The sequence below is a fragment of the Hyperolius riggenbachi genome, chromosome 8, assembly GCF_040937935.1.
Source record: "Hyperolius riggenbachi isolate aHypRig1 chromosome 8, aHypRig1.pri, whole genome shotgun sequence".
In the NCBI taxonomy this organism is placed as follows: domain Eukaryota; kingdom Metazoa; phylum Chordata; class Amphibia; order Anura; family Hyperoliidae; genus Hyperolius; species Hyperolius riggenbachi.
Genome location: NC_090653.1, coordinates 103,484,813 through 103,503,520, shown reverse-complemented (window position 1 = coordinate 103,503,520; position 18,708 = coordinate 103,484,813). Strand labels below are relative to the sequence as shown.

The following is an 18,708-nucleotide window of genomic DNA, read 5'->3' as shown; positions in this document are numbered from 1 at the left end:
CTATGAATTGGAACATAAGCGTGAGGTCTTTAGTGAGTATCACCTTTTGCCACCAAGTCCTTTGTACACTGAACTATAACTGCTTTCTCTGACCATAACAGGCTGTTATTTAGATGCACAGACAGGAGATGGGCTACTCAATGAGAATAATAGAGAGCCTGTGACCTCTACTGCCTGGAGGGAGCAGAAATGTCCGTTTATCAACAAGAGGCCTGTCAGTCTCAAATTGTGTTTGAAGTGGATCCGAGATAAAATTGTATTCATTGCATAATTCTGTTCCTTTCATATAGTTTATAGGGCATTCCTCAAGTCAAATACTTTTTTGTTTTGTTTTAATACTTCAATTCCCTATAAACTAAACAAGCCTCGCCCACAGCTTCTCCAGAGTGCCAAGGCACTCTGAGCCTTAGTAGCAAGGGCTTATGGGAGCTCAGTCTGGGCAGCAGGAGGAGGAGGTTACTAGCCAGAGATTTCAGAGGCAGAGGGGAGGAGGGAGGAGGAGAGGGGAGTGAAGTTTTCACAGGCTAATGGCTGGAGATGCTATCTGCTTGCCTGTGTGTAATGTGACAAACAGAACATGACCACTCTCATTGTATCACAGGAATAAATAATCATTGACTGTTGAAGCTAACTTTAGATAAGATATATAGACAAGTTACTTGTTATAGTTAGTTTTTCATCTCAGATCCACTTTAAGGATTCTCCATTTGGATGGCCATTGAACTAAATATTTTAAAAAACTAAAATGTTGTTATCCTGTAAACCATTGTTTGTATGTTCAGCATATTGTAGTCTTTAAAATCATTTATGGAGACTGGAGAGGAAATGGTATACACATCTTATCCCCTCCAGTGGCTGTGCTAATCGCTACTTTTCTTGGCAAATCACTACTTGTGTAGCAAGCCAATGGGCACATGCAGCAGCATGCATTATCTCCTTCCAGGGGCGTTGCTAGGATCCTATGAAATCCGGGGCACTTTTGGCCATTCGAGATGGAAAATGGGTGTGGCCATGCACCCGAATGTGGGTGTGGTCATGGGTGGGGCCAAATTTACATGAACTTAACAGTGTTCTAAGTAGGTCTGCCCAGCAAAATTATGGATGAAGCTTCCCTCTTCATTAATAAAAAAAAAAAAAAATATGCAGCGCATATCACATAAATCGGCAGTGTCACTTAAACTTAACTAGGCAGAGTTACCTGGCTTCTGTGCTGGCTGGTCTGGCTTTCTGCAGGACAGGCTGGCCTGCTGCCAGGTTATCTGGCAGTTCCTCCATAGCATTCCCTGACCTTCTAGTGGACCCCCTCCCATGCTCCCACAACTTCCAGCATGCCCCCATAGAAGAACCACAGCTCCCTGCATGCTTCCATAATGGCACCCAGCATAGCACTACAGCACCCAGTATGCCCACATAGAGGCACCACAGCACCCAGCATAACCCTGATTGGTGCACCACAGCTCCCGGCATGCCCGCTATTGAGGCACCACAGCTGACTCTCTGCTTGGGTCCCCCATCCAGGGCACCCCAGAATAGATCCGGGGCATGTGCCACTGATTTTTGGGGCTAGCAACGCCCCTGTCTCCTTCCTTCTGATCAGAGATATTTATACATTGTGCCAGCTGTCTTGGGATGTCCCACTCCATACCCCACTGTTCATATATGGCACTCCCTCTCTTCCATGTACAGCAAGTTCCATCTTCCACTTTTAGCCCCAATTCCATGGTATGGGACTTCCTCTTCCATGTATAATAGCCCCCATTCCATGTGCACCCATGTGCATCAGCTCCTCACGCCATGTGTGCAGTAATCTGGCACTGTCTCCATTTATAGCAACTCTGAAACCAATAGCTGCAATAACATAACCCCCCCCCCCCCCCCTTTCCATATAGAAGAGCGTGGAAGCAACATTTACCATTGAACATCAGCTGTTACTCACCATTCACCATCTTAATTAGCAGCTGTAAATGAATACGTAGTTTATAGTTGAGCACAAATGTGCTGTAGCCAATATTAGATGTTCAGCTGTATGAAACATGAGCACCAGCATCCCAATACTACAGCTAGGGATGCTCAATCAGATTCCGCATTTCTGATCGGAAATTGACATCTCAGAACTCGGAAATTAGATGTCTGTGGAAATCCGATTTACCGTAACTCTGTAATTTTAGCCCAATCACAGAATTCGGAAGCATTGGACCCATCAGATAATGCAGAATTTTTCTGCAAAAGTTGGATTACTGCGCTAATTTTAGACCAATCACAAGACTCAGAGTATTTTCGAGTCTTGTGATTGGCTTAAAATTTCCATGATATTTTGATTATCGCGGTAAAATTCTGCATTCTCTGATTGGTCCAATACATCCGAGTCAACTTGGAAGTATTTAGCCAATCAGAGAATGCAAACAATTACCAAAAAGACTTCTTGGAATTCGGCATTTCTGACCTTCCCGAATTACAGCCAAATAGTAACTTTTTATCGTTATTTAACATTAAATCTTCCCAAGTGAGCCCGTTCATAAAAGCATTCATTTGTTCTATGGCCTAAGGTGGGCAGCAGTGGTGGCATGTTCATCAGGTATATTTCACGGGTTTATAGAGTTGTGCTGCACTGGAGAAGAGGAGGCGGGGATACAATCTGCCAGGAGTTACTGTGCTCAGCAAAACTACTAAATGGGAGTAGGTATAAAAACGCCTCTTATTTTATATAACTTCTCCATATTTTTTTTTTGTCTGGAGATCTGCTTTAAAATGAAAGGATATGTAAGGTCCCACGCTAATTGCAGTTTGGCCTTCAAGGTGGGTGCTGTAAACTGTGTGGTGATTGGCGCCACCATAATCCTATTATGGTATTACACCTTATTCAGTAGCAAAAAAAAGTTTGAGAATATTTTATTACTATTTGCATACCCAGTGAAAAAATTCTTGCAGGCAACAGAGTCATGGAGAACAGGAAGTGGAGCGGAAATCTGTCCAGCAAGGACACAGGCAGCATTAAAAACTTCTCTGATATTTTCTAACCATTCCCCCACTCTGTCTATAACTAAAAAGAAAACATTTAGTTGGAGTTCCATTTCAAGACTTGTAGTTTAAAAAATCCTGCGTGGCCATAGTCTAGCCGAAAAGCCAAGCTAGAAAAGATATCTGTCCTTAAGGTGCTCTATTAACACCGAGCAAAAATAATAAACTATAGTCCTACTACCTTGGGACACAATTTCCAGTTATTAATTACCTTCTTGAAAGTCATTTAAAAGAATTATTATAGGCATAGTGCAGAGGAAGCTTCAGAAGGTATTGCACATTGTAATGTTTTATGTTTCCGTACTTGTGTTTTGATTTATATACCTTTTTTATTTTCCCTGGTAAAAGTAATTACACATGGAACCTGAAGAGAGATAATGCTGAAGTATAAATCTTCAGAGGTTCTGCCCGTTTGCTTCGCAGACGTCCGAAGTCTGTGCTGGAAGAGGACTGGCAGAGGAACCGGCTCGTACATTCCTGCCACGCACACAGCCATTTTTACAACACTGCTAAAATAAACTGGATGATATAAACAAAGTCTAATTTATACACGGTGCTAATTATAGCTGTAATGCAGTTGTCAAGCAATCTGTCTTTATTGAAATGCACATTGTTCAGTTTACAGAATCTGGGGTATCTGTGACTTTTAATTAGCAATAGAAAAATCTATATGTTTTGTTTAGAAGTTAGACATACATCTGGGTTGCAGGCTCTGCAGGTTTCACTTTATAATTGTGTTGTCTTTTTCTCCTGTCAAATGCCAAAGATTGCAATGGCCAAGTTTTGAGCACCTGCAAAACAGGCTAACAATGGTACATAGCCTCAGTAGTAAAACACCACCACCATTCCACTGAGTTGCAACGTAATGACTCAATTCCTGCGTGTGGTGAGGGCGATCACTCCATGCACCCGCCTGCACACAAGGCTCACCAGATATCTGTATATTCAGGCTTTGTTTGCCCACTTCCCTACCACAGATTTTTTTTCCCTTCAAAAGCTCTTCCCATTTATTTGGTAATAACTTTATCGCTACTTATCACAGTGGAATGATATATATATATTGTCTTTTTGCCGGACAAACTAGGCTATCTGTGGGCAGTACTTTTTTCTAAGAATTATATTATTTCATATGCATTTTACATTGAAGAAGAAAAAATTTACCATTTCTCAGCATTCAGCCATTGTAGCTTAAAAATAAAATGTGCTATTGTAAATAAAACAGACACGTTCTATGTGCCCATTTGTCCTGGTTATTATGTTTAAATTGTGTCCCTAGTACAATGTAGGGCAATATTTGATTTTGGAGTAGGGGTGGAAGGAGTTAAAAAGTAATGAAAATGTTTTTAATTTTTCTATGAAAAAGTGTATAATGGTGTATTTGGATGTAGTTTTACTTTTTCACCACACGATGGGGCTATACTAACTCAGTGTTCTAAAAATAGAAAACAGAACCAAGTGTTTACATGGGTTTACATGGGGTTTATATACAGGGATGCAGAAAAGCATAGCAAGAGTAGAGAAGTGGTTAACATCCATCAATTGTTAGACTTTTGCAGCTGGCTGGCAAAGATAGTCCTGTTTGCCTGAATGAGGTTCTCAGCCTCCGCCAGGGGACATCAACAGGTCAGGATATCTCAGGCTGTCGTCCTCTTATCATGCAGATCCTGCATCAGCATAGAGCACCGTCCCACCTTGCTCCATGAGAACTGTTGTGAACTGGTCGCCGTATCAGCCTCCGCCTCCCACAGTCAGGCCACTCCTCAGCTGGCCTGCTGAACTGGGGTCTCTGGGCTTCCGCTACATGTATCGCCTAATTATTTGGGCTTTCTCAAGTGGTATGTAGGGACAGTGTTGTCATTAATTGGTTGATGAGGTCAGATGTCACACCTCGGCTCCTCCCCTACCAGCTGCAATAATTTAACCCACTCCCCATTCCACATAGAAGAGCAACATACATTAACTGCTCTCAGCAGAGCTATACGGTTTCTTCACTCCTCTCTTCAGCTGCACTGTATATTCTATCTCCTTGTGATGTCTGTCGCTGCACATCAAATAACATGCAGGGATAGGCGCTTCAAGGAGATGGACTGTACAGCATGGTTGAAGAGAGGAGTGAAGAGGATGTGTAGTTCTGCTGAGGAAAGGTAATGTATGACTCTTTCTATGTTGAACTCTGCATCTCCCCGCAGAAGTGGGCCCCCTAGCCCCTGGCCTACACGCAATGGTGGGGATTGCAGGGGCCTGGGTTATGCTCTGATATTAGCCCCCCAACACAGAAACTACACATTCTGCAGCTCTGGCAAGATATATTGGATTGCAATGTGCATTAGAAGAATTTAAAATGTTTTTTAGGTACATATAGCACATGGCAAAGATAAGATCGAGTGAAGGTTTGCTTTAAACATAACTAGGCAGAATGCACTGTAAAAGCATTAAGTGCCACAGTAATTCATATTTGCCCAGATACAATTACTCTTTGTTTTTTTTTTTGTTTTTGTTTTTTGTTTCACCTTATTCTGTTTAATGCATTTTTAGTAACTGGAAAACTAGAAATAGCCTAATTCCTAGATTCTGCTATTTTATATTGTAAGTTTGGTTTGTACTCTTGCATGTGTTCCATTAGAAAAAATCCAGCCCCTTCAGGTAGTTCTTAAAGTGAACCGAGCACCTTTTTTTCACTCAGGACATTTCTATAGCACATGAAAAATGTATGCCGACTATCTGTTTCATTATTAAAATAAACTTTAATTTTACCTTGTATTTTACATTAAAAGTTGTTAAATTGGCCTGTTTGAGCAGACCTGCCGACCGTCCCCATCCGCAGAAAGTTCAGTAACCTCTAATTGTTTTATTGCACTAATTACCAAGAGGTAAACCATGCCTTTCATCAGCAAAGAGGGTGAATAATTAGGAGTGTGTTTTCAAAGCATGGCTTTGAAAACACACTCCTAATTATTCACCCTCTTTGATGAAAGGCATGGTTTACCTCTTGGTAATTAGCGCAATAAAACAATTAGAGATTACTGAACTTTCTGCGGATGGGGACGGTCGGCAGGTCTGCTCAAACAGGCCAATTTAACAACTTTGAATGTAAAATACAAGGTAAAATTAAAGTTTATTTTAATAATGAAACAGATAGTCGGCATACATTTTTCATGTGCTATAGAAATGTCCTGAGTGAAAAAAAGGTGCTCGGTTCACTTTAAAGTTTACATCCATTTCACATTTTAATGGGTTGGTTCTATATAGGCATTTATATTTCAAGACAAGATCTCAGCAACTCAAGCTGCTGACTTTTTGATTCAAGGTTGTGTAAATGGTGTGTCGGAGATTCGAAGGAGTAGCTGTCTTGGCCTACTGTGTGGTAGAGTGGGGGAGGGCACTCGTTTGCTGGACTCTGCCTTCTTGTCTGCATTAGAGATGGCCCGAATGGTTCCCGGTGAACTTCCGTGGTCCGCGATCATGGAGAACCGCAAATTTTTCCAGAATTTCGATTCGCCCCCATAGGGCATCATTAGGGTCAACTTTGACCCTCTACATCACAGTCAGCAGGCACATTGTAGCCAATCAGGCTACTCCCTCCTGGAGCCACTCTTCCCCCCCCCCCTTATAAAAGGCAGGCAGCGTCAGGCATTGGACTCACTCGTGTGCCTGCATTAATTAGAGAAGAGAGAGCTGCTGCAGACTCTCAAAGGGAAAGCTTAGTTAGGCTCTTGTAGGCTTGTTAGCTTGCTCCTTGCTGATTCTTATTGCTAAAAAAAAGCACCCCTCAACAGCTCTTTTGAGAGCTAATCTTGTTCTTGTGATCTTTTTTTTTGTGTGTGGCCCACTTGCATTATATACAGCCCTGTCAGTCAGTCGCAGCTGGCCTTTGGTGTAATTCCTACTGTGCCACTGCCAGTCCCAGCACATTCAGTGACAGGCAGCTGCAGATTTGTAATCCCATCCCAATCACTGCACCTGTTCACTGTTCAGTGCACCTACCTACCTACGTGAGCGCATGCATTGTTAATACCACCAGTCATTGCACCTGTTCACGGCGGTACCTGTGTGTGTGTGACAGGTGCACATTTGTAATACCCATCACTGCATATACCTACCTGTTGTGTTCAGTGCACCCACCTACCTACGTGAGCGCACGCAGTGTGATATTTAATACGACCAGTCACTGTACCTGTCCACGGTACGTGTGTGTGACAGGTGCATATTTGTAATACCCATCACTGCATATACCTACCTGTTGTGTTCAGTCCACCCACCTACCTACGTGAGCGCACACAGTGTGATATACCACTCCGTGCATACCTGTTAACTGCATCTGTGTGACTGCACATTGTATTAGTCAAGTCAGTGCATACCTTTCACTTGAATGGATGGCAGACTTGCCCTCCATAACAGATTCTCGTTAAAGGATTTAAAGTTGATTCATCTCATATACAGCAGGGCCTTGAAAGTTCTCCTGTATTGTTATTTTTGGTCACTACCTTGGGAAGTGCATGCCATGATTGCTGCCTTCCTTGGATGTGTGGTGGTAGTGTTTCTGCTCCTTTGCCCACAGAGTGCCTGCCGCCTTCCTTGGATGTGTGGTGGTGGTAGCCGTTTCTTAGGCTCCCACTCCGGACCGGAATCGAACCAGGATTCCCTGGCCATTATCCGTGGTCACCATGGTACTGAGAAAGTACCATCGAAAGTTTCACACAGTTGAATGAATGGCAGACTTGCCCTCCATAGCACATTATTGGCAAATCCTTTCGATTTGGTTCATCTTGCGCTGGGTCAAGGGTCCATCTGACCAAAGATGCCTGGTCTGCAAAGCACAGTCAGGGCAGGTACATTACTTATACAGCAAATAGGTCCTTACTTGGATGTGTGGTGGTGGTAGCCGGTTCTCAGGCTCCCACTCCGGACCGGAATCGAAGCCTGATTCCCTGGCCATTACCCGTGGTCACAATGGCAGACTTGCCCTCCATAATAGATTCTCGTTAAAGGTACTGAACAGCAAGCAGAAAATGTAATTAAAAAAAAATAGATGTAAGCTTTAACAATGGTAGAGAAAGAACCATTGAAAGTTGATAAGGCAATCAGACATTACCTGATATCACTGAGGAAGAGCAATCTCGCCATGGTGCGCACCAGTCCAGCATGGCCGTCACTACACAAACAGCTATTTGCGGTGCGTTACACAGTGAGTTTGGTGTGTCAGCGTGAAGCAGTACTCTACACTCCCTGATTGATGTATACACATGCAAGATGTTTTAAAGCACTTTAGGCCTGCAATTTAGTATTCAATGTGATTTCTGCCCTTAAAACGCTGCTTTGCGTCAAATCCAGATTTTTCCCTGGGACATTTGGCCTTTATCTCACTCTGCCATGCCCCCCTCCAGGTGTTCAACCCCTTGAAACATCTTTTCCATCACTTTTGTGGCCAGCGTAAGTGTTTCTAGTTTTCAAAGTTCGCCTCCCCATTGAAGTCTATTGCGGTTCGCGAAAGTTCGCGTGAACCGAACTTTTGCGGAAGTTCGAAAATCGGAGGTTCGGGCCATCTCTAGTCTGCATGGGAAATTTAGGGGGGATAAATGGTGCTCTGAATTATAGGACCATTATTATTATGTATTTATATAGCAGTGGCATCTTCTCTAGCACATTACATAGTGCATTGTCATGTCACTGACTGTCCCCAGAGGAGCTCACAATCTAATCCTACCATAGTCATAATCTAATTCCCTACCATATTATTATTATTATTATTTTGTGATTATAGAGCACTGACCTGTTACGCTGCACTTTACAGAGTACATAGCCATGTCACTGACTGTCCTCAGAGGAGCTAACAAACTAATCCTACCATAGTCATAGTCTAATGTCCTACCATATTATTCTGTATTTATATAGCACTGATATCTTACGCAGCACTTTACAGTGTACAAAGTCACGTCACTGACTGTCCACAGAGGAGCTCACAATCCGATCCTACCAAAGTAGTCTAATTCCCTACTATATTATTATTTTGCATTTATATATCACTGGCATCTTAAAGGGAACCTAAACTGAGAGGGATATGGATGTTTCCTGTTAATCAATACCAGTTGCCTGGCAGTCCTGCTGATCTCTTTAGCTGCAGTAGTGGCTGAATCACTCACCTGAAACAAGCATGCAGCTAATCAGTCCGACTTCAGTCAGAGAACCTGATCTGCATGCATGTTCAGAGACACAGGATCAGCAGGAGAGTCAGGCAACTGGTATTATTTTAAAAGGAAAAATCCATATCCTTCTCAGTTTAGGTTCCCTTTAACCTTCCTGGCGGTAACCCCGAACGTAGTTCGGGGTAAGCCGCGCAGGAGGTTTTCTCCGGCCCTGCTGGGCCGATTTTCTTAATTTTTTTTTTGCTGGAGGCAGCTAGCACTTTGCTAGCTGCGCCAGCACACTGATCGCCGCCGCGCCCGATCGCCGCTATACCTTGCGGCGCGCGGGCCCCCCCCCAGACCCCGTACGCTGCCTGGCCAATCAGTGGCAGGCAGCGCCGAGGGGTGGATCGGGACTCCCAATGACGTCACGACGTCGCTGACGTCATCCCGTCCCGTCGCCATGGGAAGCCCTCCAGGAAATCCCGTTCTTTGAACGGAATTTCCTGATCGGAGATCGCCGAAGGCGATCGAAGAGGGCGGGGGGATGCCGCTGAGCAGCGGCTATCATGTAGCGAGATAATAATCAGAATAATTATGATGCTGATATAGTGTGAGTGATGAGCAGGTACCAGCACTGGTAAAAAAACAAGCCAACCAAAAAATTGCAGACACAAACCAGTATATGCTGCTCAAAAAACTGCACTTTATTTAGAGAATAATATATATTTATAGAAGAATATACACACACTATAAATATAGATTATGTCAGAATGTAAACTGACATAAAAAAATTGCTAATGCAATTCAAATTTGCTGCTGCTGTGTTGGGCACTTCAGAAGAACCGCCATTAATATATACTGTCCTTACTGCTAATAACTACCAAATAAGAAGAGTAGTCCTTGGTAACGCCTAATTATATGGACCAACAAGGAGACCAGAGTGTAGTAAAGAATAATATGATCATAACCACTTATGGGAAACATACAAGAGGCGTGACCAACAACCTGAGACTAGCTGGAGATTAACCTTGGCTATAGCCATACACACCCCCGTGAGGAGACCTAGATGTAAGAACTATAAAACGGTCAATAACCACTCACAGAGTGTATGGATGAACACAACCAATGCAATCAGATAATACATGAACCATAAGCCGAATGGGGGTCATAGAGATCACCCTACTAACGACTGGATCTGCCCCTGCAAGGTAACGGATATAATTGGTAGTTATTAGCAGTAAGGACAGGATATATTAATGGCGGTTCTTCTGAAGTGCCCAACACAGCAGCAGCAAATTTGAATTGCATTAGCAATTTTTTTATGTCAGTTTACATTCTGACATAATCTATATTTATAGTGTGTGTGTATTCTTCTATAAATATATATTATTCTCTAAATAAAGTGCAGTTTTTTGAGCAGCATATACTGGTTTGTGTCTGCAATTTTTTGGTTATCATGTAGCGAGCCCTGGGCTCGCTACATGATTTAAAAAAAAAAAAAAAAAAAAACTGCCGCACTGCCTCCTGGCGGAATTTTTCATACCGCCAGGAGGGTTAAGCAGTACTTTACAGAGTACATAGTCATGTCACTCACTGTCCTCATAGGAGCTCACAATCTAATCCTACCATAGTCATAGTCTAATGTCCTACCATATTATTATTATTATTCATATATTTTTATAGCACTGAAATCTTACGCGACACTTTACAAAGTACATAGTCATGTCACTGACTTTACTCAGAGGAGCTCACAATCTAATCCCTACCATTCTCATACTCGAATGCCCTACCATATTATTACCAGTATATTACACATGGCTGTAAGAGATCGTTCAGGAACCCCCCCCCCCCCTTTTGAAAAATCCTGGGTTTGCCCCTGGTCTACATACATAGACCATGGCTTCTCCATGTACAGTGCACAGACTTGTAATTACAATGCACTAACTGTCTACAGTGGATGATTTGCCAACCGGTTTGGAAATAATTTAGAGAGAGACACCTGCTATTTCCATCATCCACAGAAAACATTACTTTGATTCACTGAAAGCTGAGACAGTCCTTCACATTTGTCTGGTTGCTGCTGAATCTGAGGAAACGTCCATCCTGCGCAGACATTAATGTGCGTATCTGTAGTGCTCCAGAAGGTAGTACGTTTTTGGCTTAGACTTGACTGATGTCTGCTTGTGAATGACAGAAGTGACACAGGGCTATTCTCACTGCAGTAATGTTGGCCGCAGTTCAGAAGCTACTGGGCTATACAAGTTGAACATATTTGGATTAGAGATCTGCCTTTGATCAGGGATCAGGAAGGTAATATTTAGCATCTGTGAAATAATTCTCGCTTACTGGCAACCACAGCGATCCTTATCACAAATTACTCCTTTACTACTTGACCAAATCAGTTAATTGCCAATCGTTTTAGTAATCTTTATTGATCGTGATACTTGCAAAAGGTGTGCTTCTGTTTTGTGTGGTCTAAGGCAACTCTTTTTCTTGTTAACTGATTTTTTTATGTTTCCTACTGGATGTTGTTAGCAAGTTCCCGGAAGACAACCGGGATGTCTCAGACATTGGAGTTCATTGTAACTAGAAGATGCTGGGGTGAGGGTGAGGAAGCTTCAGAATGCTGGAAGAAGGAGCTGTGCAGTTAGATAGATACATTAATCCATTTACTGCTTCCAGGTAAACACCCCACTGACACGAAAGCCTACAAAAGCTGCCATTTGGCTGCATTAAATTGCAACCAATAGGCATTTGTTGGCTGGAAGTAGAGGATGAACTGTGCAATAAGCATGTGATTTGGCTGCCCATCGGGGGCATAACTACAAATCATGGAGACCCCCAGTATTCACACCCTTTCCTTTTCCTACCCCTGATGACCATTGCATCCTGGGGGCCCATCTTACGAGGGTCATAGAACAAGTGTGGGCATCATAACCTTCAATCCCATAACACATGTAGCCACAAAAACACCTTATCTGAAGCATGGACCTCTTTATAAGAGGAAGTGAAGTATTATTATTATTTAGTATTTACATTGTGCTGACATCTTATGCAGCGCTGTACAGTGTATACTGTCTTGGCACTGTTCCTCAGAGGGGCGCACAATCTAATCCCTGCAATCAGGGATGCAACAATAGGGGCTGCAAGGGACGCAGCTGTGGGGGGGCCCTTCGGGGCCTACCCAGGGCCGTTTTTGGGGGCAGGAAGGGACGCAGCACATGAGAGCATTGACGGGAGCCCAAAGTGAGGGAGGGGGGAAGTGGGCCCCCTCCCCATCGCTGTGTGTGGGCATTGCTCCCCCCTCATGCACTGCACTACAGCGCCCCTGGCTGTACTGTGGGCACCCATGCCTAGCTCTACTGAGGGCACCTATACCTAGCTATACTGAGCTTACTCATGCCTGGCTATACTATGGGTGCCTATACCTAACTATATTGACGGCACTTATACCTGGCTATACTGCGGGCACCCATACCTGGCTATACTGTGAGCACCTATACCTGGCTATACTAGGGGTGGGCACCCATGCCTGGTTGTACTGTGGGCACCCATGCCTAGCTATACTTAGGGCACCTATACCTAGCTATACTGAGGGCATGTCACGGAAGAGCCGTGAGAAAAAAGATCACAATCGATTTGCTGCACCGATTGTCATTGCCAGATCTAAATTGTGTGTCTATGGATACCAGGCAGTCAAGCCTGGGGGACTCTGTTGCAATCATAGGTGTTAGAGTTCTTTTCATGAAAGCCAAGTATGCTGTCTGATAAGGCCTGTGTAGTTAATTAACTTGTTCAAAAATAATTCCATGCTGGCCAGTGACACAGAGGTGTGAAACCCTAGCCTGGGATAATACATCAAAGGTTGTTGTAGCTGGTCACCCTTAGATGATAATTAACACACCAAAGGGTCGCTTTCCTCCAAGGGAAGCCAAAGGAAGCTAGCTCCACAGGGGTCCACGGAAGAGCTAGCCACCCTGGCACCGCTTGGGGTCAGATTTAAATGCATGTGGTTTATGATTTCGGTCTGTTAAATGAAAACTGTTTTTAGCACAGCTATGAAATTCATATAGTCTTATTCGTTAAAATCTGCCCAATGTGCTGATATAAAATTCATAACAATAACCCGTCCGGTTATTGGTGTACAACCCTTCTCAGGGACAGGACAGCCTAACGCACTAATGCAAGATGTCATATTAATCGGTATTTTCTGACAATTATGAATCTGCTATCCACCTAAATATGACATGTATTTACAGTGTTTTACAATTTAAGCTTAAAATCCTCCTAGGAGGAGGTGGGCTGTCATTGGTGGGTAATTCAGAGGGGCAGGCGTTGCCACACCCCAAAATCAGCTTCATCAAAAGCACATTGCCAGCAGGCGGACTTAAGTCCTCCATCTTAACATCATCTGGATTACATCTAGACTTGCTGCTGGGCAGAGGACCACCCAGCAGCCATCTTGGAACTGTAACATCTGCTTAGATTACAAAATATGCCTAAAGGCATATGATTCTGAAACCAAGGACTTTGCATTTCTTTTCCCAGAAGGACATATTTCCACAAACTTAGGTATTTTTTCCGTTTTTATTTTCATACTGGATACTGTTTCTATAATTGTTGATTTTAATGATTTTCTGTATATATTTATTATTTATATTGCATTTTTAATAAACGACGCTAATGTCATTTATTTGTTCGGCTACACCTATTATTCAGCAACACAAAACTGAACCCTGGCTTCTGAAGAGTCACTACTATTGTTGATAGCTAGATCAAATAGAGTGTGTTTAACCGTTTCTATTTGCAGGTCTAGAGTCAGCCAGTCAGTGGGTTCCTCTGTCCCATGGTAACAGAGGTGGTGGCAGTTATACCCTGAAATAGTGTGTAATTTGTATTACCGTAACTCACAGGCTCCCTTTTAGTCGGTCTGCTGCCAAAATCGCAGCGGTTTCTGCGCACAGATTGCGACCACAGATTGCAAGGTCTGTGTGCTGAAACAGATTGGAAGGCGTTGTGCGGTCCGGCCACTAGGGGGCTTGTGACAGGGCACCCATGCCTGGATTTACTGGGGGGCACCCATGCCTGGATTTACTGGGGGGCACCCATACCTGACTAAACTGTGGGCATTTATACCTGGCTATACTGAGGGCACCTATACCTGGCTATACTGGAGGCACCAATACCTAACTATACTGAGGGCATCTATACCTAGCTATACTGGGGCGGGCATCTATATCTTGCTATCTATACTGGGGGCACATATACCTGGAGTAGGGAGGAGAAAATGAATAGCCTTTTAGAGGCCACCGGTAACTGCGGATCCTCCTTTGGTGAACTGAGACGTCATAGAATGCTGTCTCTAGAGGGAGCCCATTCTATAGAGATTCTCACTTTACCTCATGACCTAAACCGCTATACTCTTACTCTGTACAAAATACCAACATTTCTAAAAACTACATTTCTGAAACAGCAGCTATCACTTTTTTTATTACTTATTTTGACATGTCCTCTTATTGTGTGTTTAACAAACTCGTGTCTTACAAGTAATATCTTAAAGGTTATAAAGCAAGGTTCATAAGATTTTGGCTTTCCGAGGATCCAGATATTAAAACGAATACCTCAGCAAAGTAAATCTAGCTGACACAAGCTAAGCAAAATCCCCCAAAAATGTAATAAATCCTTGTTTTGTAACCTCGGCCCATTTCCTCTGGTGCTGTTTTCAGAACAGTGGTAGAGAGGGTTGTAGGAAATTCAGTCCACACTTTTTATAGAATGAAAGTAGATATAGATTAAATAAATAACATTTTTTTCTGAAGAGGAAAAAGCTTTTTTTGGTGGGTAAACGTGTAACATATTCTTTGGAAAATGATCAGATAAGAGGGCCAGTGCTTCTAATGGCATGAAAATGCTCCAAAGGAAATATATTTCTGAAAAAAAAACTGAAAAGCGTGTGGCTTCCATTTCTGTATATTAACAATAATTCTTTGTATAATGGAAAATAAGAAATACGAGGACTCAGCCCAACTCAGAGCATTCAGGTGAATAACAGCCTGAACGACATCTGCCATTTACACCAAGCCTTCCGCAGCATGTAGTTGTGCAAAACCACAGGTATTTTATATACCCTCTTAAAGGAACATTGCTATAACATTAAAGTATATATATTAGGAATGGCAGTGAAAATAACATAATGAATAAAATTGCTTATTGTTAACAATATTGATTTATAGATTACTAGTGACCTTAGCCCGTTTAAAAACGGGCTAGGTCTGTCTCCGCGCGCCTGCCGCGTGCATGCGTGCACCCGTCCGTCGTGCACATCCACGTACCCAACATGCACGCGCACACCCGGCCGCCCGCTCACACGCCTGCCTGGCTCCCTGGCCCCGTCCCCGTCCTTCTGCCTGTGTGAGGCTGGGTCCGTGCTGCGCACATGCGCAGTAGCAAAAAGCACGGACCCAGCTACACTGAGACAACTGTCCCTGCTGTACGCAGGGACAGTTGCCTATTATTATATAGTCACTGTTTGCCCACTGTAAATCTTTCCTCTCCCTGATTTACATTCTGAAATATATCACTGGTGGTGGCATCTTTAGTTCTACCAGGTGATCTGTGCGGCATATTAGTTTCTGAGAGTTCTGCACAGTAAATACCGCTGTGCCACTATATATGTAATACATTACAGGGTCAGGCGCTGGGCAGCAGTGATCACGCGCCCAAATAGTCTGCTTCACCTGGTTTGCTTGTTTGTTTTTTCTTGTGGTTCGTAGAATCTGCTCTTGGCCCCAATCACTGTTATCTGGTGATCCTCACAGAAAAAGTTCAGTCCCAGATAACTGGTTATCCCCTATAAAAGTGGTGACCATTTCTGCCAATCATTACTCTGCGGATATAAATATGGTGATCTGAAACCTTGCATTACTTTAGCAGAAATGATTGCCGATCACTATCTCTTTAAATTTGCCCAATGAAAAAGCAGAGGGGTGGGCTCCATGAAGCCACTCCTGATGTATGTTTCCCAGAATGCATCTTACTAAAGCCTGGTACACACATCCAATTTTAATTGACCAATGATTGGCCACTTTTACCATTTCCATCTAGTATTACAGCTTACTTACATAATCTGCTGGTAGTATTACAAATTTGTTGGCCCTTATATTACATGAAGGTGGTAAAATTGGCCAGTGACTGGCCAATCAAAATTGGATGTGTGTATGGACCAGTGTTTGAATATCTGCTCTATACAGTGAGGAGACATTGGCAAGACTCCCTAACACTGCTACTGCCTATAGAGCCCGTCCTAGAGGCTGCAGCTCTGGTGCTTTGAGTCTGCCAAGAGAAAAGCGTAATATAAATGTTCTGTGTCTTGTCTAATCACATGATCAGGAGTCCAGACAGAGTTTTCTATCTTTTTTCCATAAAAGTTAGGAAAATAATAAATGTTAAGTGTTAGTCTTGGCTTTAGGTCCACTTAAGCATGTGGGTGGTTAATATATTTCTTATGACATTAACATTTTTCATTCATTTCACTAAAAAATAAGTCTTTACTCAGCACTATAGTAATGTGTTTAGAGCCAGCCCCCAACACAGGGAAAACTGAGCCATTTTAGGGGAGCCGAATCCAACAATGGCCAGCAGTTGGCACAATAGTCAGAAAGGAGTTCCTGCTTCTTGTTTCACTTAGCATAGCATTTATAAATTCAGCTCCTCTCAGAGGCACAGAAGGAAAAGTATTTGAGGACCCTTAAGTAATGATGAACTCTCTCCAACTTCTCAGCAGGAGTTTTTTTTTCAGAATCCTGTCATTTAATGACGATTTAAGGTCTGTTTTACAAAACTGTTTGAATTGTGAGAAATTATTTCCTATGATTGAATTAATGTATGGTTGGATCAAGTTTGAAAATTGACTTAGTGATAAACCAGAGGAGAATATAAAATGTACTGTATTACTTGCTGTAGGAAGGAGGAGGCTTTATTAAATGTTGTCTTAGTTTCCGTTATGGAGATCCCTGCTCACTTCTGGATTCAGTGACCGGGTCATGGAAAACAGGAAGTGAGGTAAAATCTCTCTCTTAGGGACTAAGATGGCATTAAAAACACAGTCTGTGATTTTGTTTCCCTATATTGGATTATCTGGGACAGTGTGACAAGAAGTGGTGGAAATTTTCCTAATGGGGACAGAAAAACTTGACTTTGTTTTTTTAATCTTCCCAGTAATCCTATATAATAATGTTCAAGTGTCTCTGCGTCCCTGCACTTCGTGTGTGTGTGTGTGTGTGTGTGTGTGTGTGTGTGTGTGTGTGTGTGTGTCCAGTGTTTTGCGCTACTGCGCATGTGTAGGGAGGGACAGAGACACTGAGGAGAGCTGAGGGAGGAGATGGCCAGAAGGGGAGTGGTGACAGACCTAGCCCATTTTTAAACGGGCTAAGCTCACGAGTCAGAATATAAAATGCATTTTCTCTGCATTTGTATTTTAAAGGCAACCAATGAAAATAAACTTATGATAATTGAATAGACTTACTTTTTTGTTTCAAGGTTAAAATCTATGTTTAAAGTTGTGACTAACTTGGGTACATAACAGTAGTTTTTTATTCTTATTTAGCTCCCACACAGATAAATACAGAACTTATCTGTTTCCTGCACAGGATTTCTCCACTGCACAGGAGTTGTACTGCCCCTAATTAGTTATCACTGAGAGTTACGTATTAATTAGCTGCAGAGAAACACTCATTTTGAGGCCAGACTTAAAGAGAATCTGTACTCTAAAATTTTTACAGCAAAAAGCATACCATTCTATTCATTATGTTCTCCTGGGCCCCTCTGTGCTGTTTCTGCCACTCCCTGCTGCAATCCTGGCTTGTAATTAACAGTTTTAAGCAGTGTTTACAAACAAACTAACTAGCTTGTGATAGGCTCACATAAGCAGAGTGTGTGAGTCATAGAGGGGGCCTGCAGAAGGTGTGTATCGCTTCTATCCAATCACAAGCAGCCCTGCACATTCCACACATTCAAGCCTTAGCCCAACAGAGCCTACAGAAGGAAACAGATTAGATCATATAACAGAGATAACACAGCCACTGTGCAATTAGGAAAGGCTGCAGTAAGCCAGAGCACATTAGAACAGGCAAAGGAACATGCGACATGATGAGATAGACATGTGTATGTACAGTGGCTAGCACAGAAATAACTATACTGTGTTCCTTTTTTCTTTCTCTGCCTGAAACAGTTAAATATCAGGTATGTAAGTGGCTGACTCAGCCCTGACTCAGACAGGAAGTGACTACAGTGTGACCCTCACTGATAGGAAATTCCCCTTTCTGCTAGGAATGTTTTATGGTTGGAATTTCTTATCAGTGAGGGTCACACTGTAGTCACTTCCTGTCTGAGTCAGGACTGAGTCAGGCACTTACATACCTGATATTTAACTCTTACAGGCAGAGAAAAGAAAAAAAAAGAAACACAGCATAGTTTTTTGTGGGCTAGGCACTTACATACCCATGTCTATCTCATCATGTCACATGTCATTTCGGGTATCCTTTTACCCTTAAACTGAGAAAAAAGA

General features: G+C 42.7%; 1 protein-coding gene across 2 annotated transcripts in view; it reads left to right on the top strand.

Moving 5' to 3' along the window:
* Positions 1-18,708, top strand: part of GPC3 (glypican 3) — a 662,823-nt gene that overhangs the window by 468,538 nt on the left and 175,577 nt on the right. Inside the window, exon 7 of one of the 2 annotated variants that reach the window (XM_068250949.1) lies at positions 3,367-3,446. The exons of the other annotated variant lie outside the window; for it this stretch is intronic. Coding sequence (XP_068107050.1) covers positions 3,367-3,369 — 3 coding nt within the window. The 3' untranslated portion in view covers positions 3,370-3,446. Of the gene's footprint in view, positions 1-3,366; positions 3,447-18,708 lie in introns of those variants that run through there. 2 annotated transcript variants of the gene reach the window in all.